The sequence below is a fragment of the Mus musculus genome, chromosome 4 (assembly GCF_000001635.26).
Source record: "Mus musculus strain C57BL/6J chromosome 4, GRCm38.p6 C57BL/6J".
In the NCBI taxonomy this organism is placed as follows: Eukaryota; Metazoa; Chordata; class Mammalia; order Rodentia; family Muridae; genus Mus; species Mus musculus.
The window spans coordinates 155,767,893-155,780,615 of NC_000070.6; the positions used below are offsets into that span (position 1 = coordinate 155,767,893).

The 12,723-nt window shown below is 53.2% G+C and overlaps 1 protein-coding gene across 4 annotated transcripts; it reads right to left on the reverse strand.

Annotated features, from left to right (window-relative positions):
- Positions 1-602: 602 nt before the first annotated feature.
- Vwa1 (von Willebrand factor A domain containing 1) lies at positions 603-6,801 on the reverse strand. 4 transcript variants are annotated; one of them, NM_147776.4, is made up of 4 exons: positions 6,538-6,669; positions 4,817-5,374; positions 2,853-3,131; positions 603-2,773 (listed from the first exon to the last, which is right to left on the reverse strand). In NM_147776.4, the coding sequence occupies exons 1-4, from the start codon at positions 6,608-6,610 to the stop codon at positions 2,436-2,438; spliced, it is 1,248 nt and encodes a 415-aa protein (NP_680085.3). In that variant the 5' UTR covers positions 6,611-6,669; the 3' UTR covers positions 603-2,435. The 4 variants fall into 4 exon arrangements, 3 of the variants coding, with proteins under 3 accessions (NP_680085.3, XP_011248558.1, XP_030109439.1); XR_003954953.1 differs by having other exon boundaries at positions 1,408-2,773; positions 2,853-3,148; positions 6,538-6,801; XM_011250256.1 differs by lacking the exon at positions 6,538-6,669 and having other exon boundaries at positions 1,408-2,773; positions 2,853-3,148; positions 4,817-4,906.
- Between the last annotated feature and the right edge of the window lie 5,922 nt (positions 6,802-12,723).

Below are 12,723 nucleotides of genomic sequence, written 5' to 3' on the forward strand. Positions count from 1 at the left end.
GTGCCTGGGACCATGGGAGGGCAGCTCCTTTGAGATGAGGACCGTAGAAGAAGCATTCTATGTTATCTCGGTGGGAGTGCAGGCTTTCACCTCTACCACCTGAAAACAGATGGTACTGGTGTTAGGTCAAGATGAGCTTGTGCCGAGGATTTATGTGGAAGTGGACTCCCACCATCAGCTACGTCTCTTATGCCCTTCCTACTTTCTCAGGATTCTCATGAGGGTTTTGTTTTGTTGTTGTTTTTTTTTTTTTTTTGGTTTTTTGGTTTGTTTGTTTGTTTTCGAGACAGGGTTTCTCTGTGTAGCCCTGGCTGTCCTGGAACTCACTCTGTAGACCAGGCTGGCCTCGAACTCAGAAATCCGCCTGCCTCTGCCTCGCAAGTGCTAGGATTAAAGGTGCGCGCCTCCACGCCTGGCTTGATTCTCGTGAGTTTTAGCCATTAACAGAGGCTACCATAAACACTAATAACAACCCCTCTGGTACTCTTCTGCCACCTGCTTAGTGTTCTGTATGTCAGGCACAGGGACTCATTGTGGCTCTCTCCAGTGGCCAGTTGACCTACAGTCATCTGAGCAAACAGAATGGGAAACACAAATTGCTTGGAGGAACTTCCATATTTTAGGGGAATGTGAGGCCAACATACCAAACCTACATCTGTCCTGGATGCAGATGGCCTCAGCCTCTGGCCTGGAAACTGACATCACAGGAAGTATCTGAGCTCCAACTTTTGATCAACAGGTGAAACATGAAACCTGTAAGTGCACACATAGGCTTACTGCCCTGACAAGGACACATGGAGAGGGCCCCCCCCTCCCAAACACACATACCCCAATGGCTTCTGCTCCATGAGCCGGCTAGGGCCTTGTATCTCAAGCCATCGTCACACAAACAGCCACCTCCCACCAACACAACACGTTCGGTGCATGGCCAGTGCTCCTTTGGGTGTCCAGGATGAGCCCTACCGTGCTCCTTCAGCTTCTCGGGAAATGGTAGAGGGCAAAGTCTCAGGAAAGCCACCTCTGCTCTCTCCATACCCAAAGTCTACCCCACCTCTCTCAATACTTAGCTCCTGGATCTCACTTGCAGCCAAAGTAGTGTAAGGAAAACATGTAAGAAGAGGGCCGAGCAGTGTGTAGTACAGCACAGGCGGTGGTGGGGACACCCCTGTAAAGCCTCCTGCCCTCTGAGTTGTAGCAGCAACAACTTGACCTACTGCAGACACTGGATCGCTCGCGGGCTGCAGAAGTGAGGCCCTGGTATGAAGCTGGCAGGGAACATGGAGGGACAGGAGCCTGAATGATCCGTGTACGGATGCTGCAGACCTGCTTCCCCTACTCCCCAAACGTAATAAACCCTGTACGTCCAACCTTTCATGCTGCCCACACGAGTACCACAGCTGGGGAGAGTTTTGACGAAAAATACAGCATTTTAATGAGACTGCAGGCACAGTTTATGTCTGTCTGACTGTATTGTTGTTAGAGTCCGGGTCATTAGTGGGGAAGAGATGGAGTAAGCTTGGGATAAGGCAAATGATTCTGAGAGGAGAGGAGAGGCCTACATAGGGACTTGAGAGGAAACCTGTTCCTGACCACCCTTAGGTATCTGTCAGATGCCCCAGGGTAATGGTGATGGCAGGAGGTAGCCCACCTGCATGACACCTTGCTCCCTACACTAAAGCAGGAGGCTCCCTTAGAATCTGTCATAGTGCGGCTCTCCTATCCCTGAGGCCCTAAATGCCAAGGTCTCGTCCCATTCCTGTGAAAAGACTGCATCCTTGGCACTGATCGAGGGCCCAGTGCAGGTCCTGGGCAGGAAGGCAGAGTCAGTGACCCTGACAGATCCCGGCCTCTAGGCTGGCAGGACATCTTGATGAAAACCAATGCCACATCATCAGCCTCCCAGCATACCTCCCTATCTTTCCTTTCCTTGAGGAAGTTTTCGGGAATCCTGTCTACACTAGTCTCTCTTCCCTTTCTCCTACCCACTTTCTAGGCCCAGGCAGGACCTGGATGGTCCTGAACGCCTCCTCAAAGCCATGCGTAGTCCCTGCCACCAGAGGGCCCAGCCTTTGGCACAGGTTGGAAACTCTGTGGCCTCCTCTCCTGAAGGCTTGTCCTGGGTCTTATGTCCTCAACCTGACCTCAGACACTGTCCATCCCCTCGCCAAGAGTTGCCCAAGGACCACCGTGTGCTCAACTCCACTGGCAACCGGAGAGGACCGCCATTGCGCGTGAGGCTACCCGGGTTTCCCGGAAGTCAGGCAAGGGCGGCGATGACCAGTGGGGAAACGACGAAAGGAATTAACGCTGGTCAAAGGCAGGACCGGCATCCCATCTCCCCACCCGACTCCATCCACAAGAAAACCCACGAGCAGCAGTGTCTCTCTCTCCGGGCTAGGGAAGAGGGCCCCCGGGTGGACGAGCAGGCAGGCAGTTCAGGGCTCCCGCGGTCCAGCCTCCGGCCGCATGGACTGCGGAGCACGGGTCCGCGCGCCAGAGGCCGTACAGGCCTTAGCCGACAGCGCCCTCTGGCGGCCGGAGCGGAAGGCGGCAGTCACAGTCACCAGGTAAGTGGTGCAGGGCGTCAGGCCCTGGACGGTAGTGCTGTTCTGGCCTGCTGGCACCTCCACGCGCTCTAGGGACCCGCCCTGCAGAGGTCCGAGCTGTACATGGTAGCCGAGAGCGGAGTCCGGGCCAAGCGCGGGGGCCCAGCTTACGCGGAGGCTGCGCGGCCTCGCATGCGAGATGACGATGCGTTCTGGCCCGGCCTCCTCTGCGAAGAAAGAGGATAGTTGCGTGGAGGAGTGGTCTTCCCATGCCACCCTGCCCTCCCACGAGTGCCCCTGCCTCACCTTGCAGTGTGCGTACTCGCACGTGCTGCGGCCTCAGGAGGTGCACGTTGGACTCAGGCAGCAGTGATACTTCATAGTCTGTGTCCGGGTCGAGATCTGTCCAGGTCCAGCTGGTAGCATTCCCGGGCAGCTGTTGGCGTCTTGTGGTTGCCAGTTTGCCGCTAGGTACCAATTCCAGCACGTAGTAACCAGAGTCCGCTGTCAGCAGGGGCGGCCAGGACAGGCGGAAGCCACTGGACAGAACCTCCGAGGCATGAAGCTGTTGTGGCTGCATCGCATCTAAGGGTGGTTTAGTGCTGGAGTCAGGGAGCAGAAGTGACCGTGTCACCAAATGGGGCTCTCACTGATTTGGAGAGGACCCTAAGATTGGAGCCCCCAATAAAACAGGTGAGGCCTTCTGCCAAGGAGAGGCGGGAGCCAGGTAGGTATATACCACCAGCAGATGCTAATGACTAGGAAACTCTGACTGGGCTGATAGAAGGACAGAGAGGAGTATAGCCCCCAACTCTGGGCCCCGTCATAGACTTCCCTGCCTACTTCACCACAAACCCAGACCTATAAGATATAGTGGCTACTCCTCACCCAGACAAACAACCTGGATGAAGGTACCTCAAAGGTGGCAATGCTCACAATGTTATCTAAGAACAGAAGTCCAGTCCTCCAAGACTGTGTGGCCAACACGAGATGTGTCGTGAGACAGACATATTCTGACATATTCTGAACAGTTCTGGAGGAGGAAACAGACCAGAAGCTGGGAGACTTCATGTTAGTGGCCCCTGGAGCAGTAAAAGTGTGACAAAACCCTTTTAAAAGCTGCTGGACCTGCTGGACCTAAGAGTGAGGAGAGAGTAGGACCTTCCTATCCGAGAGTGGTAGGGGGGCTCCAGAATGGGCTCCTGTGCAGCGACAACCAACACATGATCAGCCAGCCATCTGATCAGCTTGCAGCTGAGTCTTGGTAGGCCATCCAGATCTTGGCTTTCTTGCCAAGGTGCTAAGTTCGGTCAGCTGGGCACTCATTTTCCTGCCCAGCCTCCCACTCAAGATTCTGACCTTAGTTACAGACGTCTCCACCCTAATGTTTATCTCTGGTGATATTCTCTTCTCCTTCTGCCCCTTCCAGGTTCATCTGGGCCTATTGGCCCAGGGTCTACCAGGAGATGTCCTCAGAAGATCTCTTGAGGCAGACCTTTCACCCCTTTCCAACCCATAGACCCACACCTTCCTCTTTAGTGTAGATGATTAACCTGCAGAAAGAGACTTGGTAAGAATGCTACCCTGAAGTGATAGCATTCTTCAGTGCCCTCCACAGGCTAAGCCAAACACCAGGCCCTTAGTCTCCAGCCCCTTCCTTCTCCTTGGGTGACTGACGATAGGAGGCCCAGGAGAAAGCAGGTGCGTAGGTCCTACAGCGGATCTTCCCAGCAGTCCCACAATAGACACGATTGAAAGCCACCTCCAACCCCTCCCTGACTGTGGTTCCCAAGCATGGAATAGGTAGGGCCCAAGCTTTGTAGGAGACATTCCCTGACCTGTTTGGTCACTTCTCCGGGAATTATGGGACTGGCAAGCCATTTGGTCCCTGGATATACACAAAGGCACATGATGCCATAGGCATACACCTGGGGGAGCCCTGGACCTCCTTTATCCTCTGTACTTGGCCCCTCCACACACAGCCCACTCAAAGTAGCCCTCAGTTCGTTGGCCTGGGAGTTCCCGTGTCTGGGAGTCCTGTCTTGAAGTGGTTACTCAGATCTGCCACATTCTCTCTATAACCCAGGTGTCAGGGTACATGTAGGCACCCAGAAGGAGTACGTGCCTGGATGGTATGCAGAGACTGGGTGGGCCACTATCACATACTCAAGGGCACCAGGCTCATGGGTTCTCCCTGGTCTCCACACAGATCCTCTCCCTGCAGCAAGCTGTCAGCTAGGGATTCACAGGACCTGCCTCTTCCCACCTACCAGTTATGGAGCCCCGCAGCTCCCGGGCAATGATAGGAAGATCATCCACATCCACAAAGTGTAGGTGCTTCTCGGCAGGAGCCGAGGCAGCTGCCAACAGCTCCAACAGGTTGCCTCGGCCAGTGCTGACAATGAAGATGGTGACACCCAGGTCCTTGAGCTCCTGCATAGGGGGGCCCACGGGGTCGCTGGAGCCACCATCTGTCACCCACACCAGCACCTTGGGAACCCCTGGCCGGGCACCTGCTTCCTCAGCAAACAATTGTTCTTTGGCATAAGCCAGTGCCAGGCCTGTGTTGGTATCACCCATACGTTGGGGTGCAACACGGATGGCATCCTGTATAGCCTGGCCTGAACTGTACTGGTCAAAAGTAAACTCTGTGTGAGGCTGGCTGCCCACGTGCACCAGACTAGCACGCAGAGCCCCGGGTCCGAAAGACATCGTAGCCACCAGCTGCCCCACAAATTCCCGAACTCTTGAGAACTCATAGTGTGACACGCTGGCTGAGCTGTCCAACAGGAACAACAGGTCCCCCTGGGGGTCTGATGCTGTGGAACCTAGAGGAAAAGACAAGGGGTTCAGTCAAGGTAGCCCTGCCAGGCACCCCCTTGCCCAGGGCAGAACCACCCCCAAAGGTCTGAACTTTCTTTAAGCACATGCTTGCTTGCCTTTGCCCAAAGATACAGGTAGAGAATCTTCAGAATGGGGCTATAAATGCCAACAAAAGGCCCACACTCTCCTCTGGTTCCCAACTGTACAATGTCCATGTACCCAGGGCATCCTGGGCTGTCCCCGTGCTCCTTTAGTAGGTAAATGCTGACCCTTGTCCTCAATAGACACTGCATGCAGGTAGAACATTCTGTATTCAGGAGGGGCCTGAGCCACATGCAATGCTTCCCTGATACTTGATTTTCAGAAGGGACACCTCTAGGATGAAGTTAAGTGAGGTTATTCATCTTCCAGGTGAAGCAATGGACTCTGAGCCCATGGGACAACAAGAGAGGATGGGAGAGCAAAAGTGAAGAGATGGGGAAGACCACACACTGAACAGCCCTTCCTGCCCATAAGAGGGCCAGACTGGAGTCCTGACTGGTTACAGATGACATCACCCCTCCCCTCCCCTGGCCCCCATCCCCTGCTTCATCTGTACCAAGAAAGCAGGATATACCCATCCGCAGCAGCCTGAGGACCCAACCATTGTCTAGCGAGCCTTCCCTTTTATCCCCTTTTCTTCCTGCCCAGCCGGCTGAGGTACTGATGAGACCTTCCATCACTAAGACTCAAATACGCAACAGCTCTCAAGTGCCTGGATTTAGTCCTGGCTTTGGGGTTTCCCCCTCATGGTGTGGCCATTCCAATATTCTTACCTCCTTTCTACTGAGGGACCTTTCAGAGGTAAGGAAACTGAGTCAGGGAGACCTCTTAAACATCTTTCTCCACAATCCATGTCTGAGGTGCGGGGTGGGACGGGACGGGGGAGGGGGATGGAGTGGGGGGGACCGTAGCCTCAGGCGCTCCAAGTCCAGCTCTAGCTCAGTTGAGTCACCAAGAATGTCTCCGAGCGCCCACCGCAGGTGGCTGAGGTGCTGGCGTGTGCCCCACCCGCTCCCCCGGCCTTCCCACCTACTGGTTCGGCGGCTGCACCTGGACAGTTCATGACCCGCGTGGGCAGCAGCGGATCGGCTATGAAGAATTGGAATCCGGGTTTCACCACACTTACCGCGCTCTATGCTGCTCCGCGCCAATGCCAACCGCAGACTCAAAGCCATGCTGAACGCAGTCCAGAACAGCATCGCGCCTGGAGTGGCGGGCTCTTGATCGACCACAGCTGGCTGCTAACTTGCCCTCCTACCGTGAGTCAGGCCCCACCCACCTCGGAGAAGCCACACCCACTCGCGGCCACTCCTGCTTGGGAGGCGCGTGCACTCAGTCGCTCGCGCAGAGGCCAATCTGCACAGACTGCACGGTGATGCATGCCATAGCGGTCCCGGACTTGCGGTGACACGCAGCAACCACAAAGGCATATAGGTGTGGGCGTGTGCTGACAGACATTCCCATCTCTCTTTTGCAGGCGGCAATATGTGTTGTCCATATTCTCCTCCTCACTCCTCCTCCCCTACTCCTTAGGGTTCCCCCCCCCCCCGCACCCCGCAGTTGCTGATCTGCAAAGCTCCTGAAGACAGGAGAGCCTTACAAGACAAAAGAACCTTAGAAGTGGGGCTATACAAAGAAGCAACCTTCTCTCAACAAGGACCCAATTTGGCTATAAACTGGAGGAGCAGCCGGCTTTCTCCAAAGACTTGAAAGCAATGACGCAGCCCTCAGAGGAGACAGGAGCATATGAGAAGCTTCTTACAGAATGAAGAGCCTCCACCTTGCCAGAACTCTCACCTGAATTCTTGGAGGAAAAGACACAGTGGCCTATTGCTGTCCTATGTACTACCCAAACAGGGCTCCAGGGCTACACCCAGGTCAGACCCCAGCAGGATTAGAGACCCACTGGCCATCTAAAGTTGGGTCCTGCAGTCAGTGCTAAGCCCAGACCAAAGGAAGCTGTCTACAAGTGTTGTTCACAGGACATTGAGCCCTTCAGAAGGGCTGCACAGACCGCGGCCCTTAAGATGCTTTCCTGTAAATAATTATAGTATTTGGAATGGAGGCCCACATAGGAGGGGGTGTTGTCTGGCAGGATGTCTCCTCCCTTCCCACTCTCAGCAAGAGGATGCTCAGCAGGGAGGACGGATGGGACTCAATGGTTTTACTTCCTCCATTTCTGGCAGGTGAGACACTGTGGGGCCTTGAGGACTGTGCCTGAGCTCTGCTTTGCCTAAAAAAGGAAGCAATACAGCTGAGCCTGAGAAGCTAGCTGCAGGAACAAGTAAGAGCTATGTCCTGCTGCCGTCCCCCACCCCGTTGCCGGGAATCTTGGCACTGGGTGTTGGCTTCACTCCACAGACCTCAGGCCTCTGAATGGACCAGAAAGTTCTCGATGCTTCTGCCTGAGCCTTGAGGATGAGAGCAGTGCATGTGAGTCCCTCAAAGACTGTGGACACCAACAACCTCCAGCTCCAGATACATTGTTGCATTGTGAATAAGCAGAGGACACAGGGTATCCAGAAGAATCTTATTATGTCAGGCTTGCTCTGCCAGGGAGCTGGGTCTTAGAGGAAGGAGAGGCTCATAGCCCTCAAGCCTACAGTCATACCTCAGTCTGCCCTATTTCCAACCCTTCTGGAAAAAATGATCAGGTCTTCTTGGCTGTGACTCAGGGAAGTAGCTTTCTCTTTCCTTTGGCCTCACCATCAGATGGAGAGAGCACAAGAGACCCAGTCTCCACCAAGCCCTATCCAAACTGGGCTCAACCTGCCGGACTTGGGCTCAGGCCAAGTTGCTTCTGCTGCCAAATTCCTTGGGACACCCTTTCTATCATCCATATCTCCTGCTCAGCCACCAGAAAAATCTTATCCTTTTGTCTTGCAGTGTTTCCCCACCTTCAGACAACACACAGACGCCAGGCAGTGGTGGCGCATGCCTGTAATCCCAGCACTTGGGAGGCAGAGGCAGGTGGATTTCTGAGTTCGAGGCCAGCCTGGTCTACAGAGTGAGTTCCAGGACAGCCAGGGATACACAGAGAAACCCTACCTCAAAAAACAAAAAAACAAAAAGAAAGAAAGAGAGAGAGAGAGAGAGGGAGGGAGGGAGGGAGAGAGAGAGAGAGAGAGAGAGAGAGAGAGAGAGAGAGAGAGAGAGAGAGAGAACTCACAGACATCAAAAGGGCTATGGGACTTGCCAAGGATGCAGTGGTCAGGGTCAGGTCTAGGCTTGAGGCAGTCAACAAAGGAAGCCCAGACACAATGGTCCAGGAGCCTTGGAAGACAGGCTCATGGGAGGAGAAAGGGCAGAAATGTGGTCTCCCAGGCAAAGATGTGCCAGGCCAGGGAGACCCTGACCTCTCAGTCCTCAGCCTCCAGGGACTGCCCCTGCTTGTTCCTGTCAATCTAGGAACCTAAGAGGAAGGACTGCCCCCGATGCTAAATCTATCCTGCCCCCATAGCTTTAGCTCAGGACAGGGAAGCCCTATGCCTCATTTCCTGGAGGAGCTGGCCCGCCCTGTCTGTCTGCAGGTAGGTGGAGGGGTTTCCTGAAACCCAAAGACATGCTTTTAGCAGAGTGCCCTGCTTCCAACCAAGGACCAAGAGAATGTTCCTTCCCTCCCACAGCCAGGCTTCTGCAGAGAAGAAGGGCCTTTTGTCTACAGATGGCTGTGGTCATGTTCAACCCTAGGGAAAAGGGCAGCTCCTGGGGCCTCTGACCTGACCCTTGACCTCAGATGAGGACAGAGCTGCCTGCCCTGCCCCTGCCCCTCCACCCTAACTGTGAGCTGCTGTTTGTCATGCTGGTTCTGTTGTTGTTTTTCATGGAGGGACACTGCTGGCTGGCTCACTGACTCATGCTTAGCTAGCCTTCTTATACAACTCAGGACTGCTTGCTGAGGCAATGGAACAGTCCATAGTGGGCTGGGTCCTCCTACACCAATTACATAAAACAATCCCCCACAGACATGCCCACAGGCCAGCCTGATCTGAGGATCCCTCAATTGAGACTTCCTTTTCAGATAACACTGGGCTCTATCAAGTTAAAGCTAACTAGGATGGTTGCCAATAGGGAAATTTCTCCCACTTCCACCAGGCTGAAATGTCCTAAAAATGTCATGTTTCTTTTGTCTTTTTTCTTTTCTCTTTCTCTTTAATTTTTTTTTTTTTTGAGACAGGGTTTCTCTGTGTAGCTCTGGCTGTCCTAGAACTCACTCTATAGACTAAGCTGACCCCAAATTCACAGAGATCTGCCTGTCTCCGATCCTGAGGGCTAAGATTAAAGGGGTTAAAGGCATGAGGTTAAAGGCATCTGCCACCACCGTCCAGGTTGTCCTGTTGTTTATATCTCACATGAAAACCCAAGCACATACCAGAACACAGAAACAGGAAGAGTTGGGGTAGCTCTTGGAGGCCTGGGACAGTGAATGGGGTGAACCTGGACCCTATAACCCCATCACAGCAGTCAGGGAGCAGCCCAGAGCCACAGGGCTCTCTGCTCCCTCTGTTACACTTTCTTCTAGACCAGCTCCGGTGAGGCAGATGCCAGAGCCTAAGAGAGGGTCTGGAGATCTAGGGTCCTTTTCCAACCTCAGGGTCCAGAACTGATCCAAACCCACTTTCCTTTCAGCAAGAGTGGCAAGGAAGACAAAATGGCTTAGTGAGCAGTCTGAGCATGGGATGAATGCAAGTCTCCCCTTTATTTACCCAGTCCACCACCCAAATCTCTGCACAGAAGACACGGGCACTGGGCCAAGGCCTGTCCTCACAGTACTGCCAGATAAGGACTGAGCAAGAAAGCCCTATGGTAGCAAGCATGCAGGATGTTATGATTTTAATCTAAAATGATCCCCTAGACTCATGCTTTCAACACTCACTCCCTAGCTAGTGGTATTTTTGGGAACACATGAAACTGTAGGAGTCTGTGCACCTATAGGGGGTTATGCCTAACTGGTAGAAATAACACTAGGGACAGGTCTTTAAGAACATTCTGTTGCGGGCTGGTGAGATGGCTCAGTGGGTAAGAGTACCCGACTGCTCTTCCGAAGGTCCAGAGTTCAAATCCCAGCAACCACATGGTGGCTCACAACCATCCGTAACAAGATCTGACTCCCTCTTCTGGAGTGTCTGAAGACAGCTACAGTGTACTTACATATAATAATAAATAAATAAATCTTTAAAAAATAAATAAATAAAAAATAAAAACCCAAACTCATGAGCAGAAATTCTTTAAAAAAAAAAAAAAACATTCTGTTGCTATGGTCTGAGTTGCTGTTACTATACCTACCATGTTGGACTGAAACACTTTGAGCTGAAGCAAATCTTTTTTTTGGGGGGGGATGGGGTGGTAAGTTTGGAGACAGGGTTTTTCTGTGTAGCCCTGGCTGTCCTGGAACTCACTTTGTATACCAGGCTAATCTCGAACTCTGTGCTACATTGTCCCTGTCAGTTGTCCTATGGTGGTCACAGCTATAGGATTACAGTTACAGGTTACAGCTAACAGTAACAAATACACATGGCTACTAATTTCCCTAAAATGGTTTAACTGTGTAAGACCAGGGAATTGGTAAGAGCTCTGAGACGGAAAGGCTTCCGGAGCAGATACAATGGCAAATGCCAAGACACAAAGGGCTGTGGGTAAGAGTGCAGGTGTATGGCAAGATGCTTGGGCTGGGACAGAGGCAGCAAGCCAAGCTCGGTAGCCTTCAGACCACAGGGGCTGATGGGATTCTGAGTACTAGAGAGAGTCTTGGACGAGGTTGAGATGAGGCAAGGATGGCTGACTCCATGCTTCTAGGAAAGCAGCCATCAGAGGTAGACTACAAGCCCCACATGTGCCACTAGCTGAGTGGTAATGCTCCGTCTCGACACGGAATCCCCAGCTGGGGTCCTGGCTGGAATGGTTCTGTTAAGAGGCGATCTGATCAGAGTCCCTTGTGCCATCTCCAAGAAAGGCCCAGCAGTCTCCAAGGGGAGAGTGTTCCAGCTGTGGGGACCTGAGGGAGTCAGGAGGAGTTGCCTTTGCTCTCAGGGACAGTACCAGGTCTTCTTACTGAGCACCCCACCCACACCCCACCACCCCACACCCCACCACCCCACCCACACCCCACCACCACCCCACACCCCACCACCACCCCACACCCCACCACCACCCCACACCCCACCACCACCCCACACCCCACCACCACCCCACACCCCACCACCACCCCACACCCCACCACCACCCCACACCCCACCACCACCCCACACCCCACCACCACCCCAGCCCCACCTCAGTTCCTGCCTCTACCAGAGATGCCTGGGAAATAAGCAAGGCTAGAGCTTAAGCCCGGACTTGAAGCTGGATGGGCAAAGCTGGCTAAACACAGAGTCACTCGTGGCAGATGCTGTCTGCGGCCATGCCTGCGAATACTTTGTGAATGAATAATTTAAATAAAGTGGGAATCTCACTGAGCCCAGTCTCTTTAGCTGTGATAATGCTATGACTCAAAGCTTAAGAGGAGTACAGACAGGACACAGCCTTGCATATGTGCCTACCCCAGTCAGGTTCCTTTTTATAAGGCAGGCCCTGAGTTACTGGGAAAGAAGTCTGCATCCAAGTGGAGGTCTCGCCTGGCGCGCCCTGAGGAACCGGTGAGGAGGGAGGAGACAGAGGCCCTCAGAAGAATTAAGGTGCTCTGAACTCTCAGGCCAGACATGAGGATCCTAGGTTCTAAATGTTTCTGTCATGAGCTTGTGCTAGGTATGAGTTAGGAGATAGACACTTGAAGGGACTAGACACAGTACTACCAAGGCAGGAGACAGTAGGTTATGCAGGCCTACCTCAGAGATGGGACTGAAGGCCCAGCCTCACACTTTCCTTTCAGCCCCAAACCCCCCTTTTCGGACCTGTCCAGTGGTGGTGGAGTGGGGGACAGTGACCCCAGATCTGTGTCTGGTTGTATGGTGAGCTAGCTTGTCTCTTCAGCCCTCAGGCTCTAATCTACCAGCTGGCACATTTCTGTCCTTCACAGCTAAATACAGACCCCAGACCTCTTCCACAGATCTCCCATGACCTCCACAGCATTCCTTTTTGTGTGTGTGATGCTGTGAATAGAACCAAGGTCATGTCTGCCCCCACATAAACACCAAACTGTACCCTTCTATATCCAGCTCCATTCACAGCACAGTAGTGTTTTGTTTTGTGACAGTCTTATTTTGTAGCCCAGGTTGGCCTCAAACTCATAGCAATTCTCCTGCCTGAGCTTCCCCAGTGCTGAGATTACAGATATAATCCACCATGCTCTGCACACAGTGTTCCTTTGAAAGCATGG

Coding starts and splice junctions, on each gene's coding strand:
- Vwa1 (NM_147776.4), bottom strand. CDS start 6,610: ATGCTGTTCTGGACTGCGTTCAGCATGGCTTTGAGTCTGCGGTTGGCA. Junction 5,375..6,537: donor GCGGAGCAGCATAGAGCGCG/GTAAGTGTGGTG, acceptor CTTTTCCTCTAG/GTTCCACAGCATCAGACCCC. Junction 2,774..2,852: donor GCGAGTACGCACACTGCAAG/GTGAGGCAGGGG, acceptor CTTTCTTCGCAG/AGGAGGCCGGGCCAGAACGC.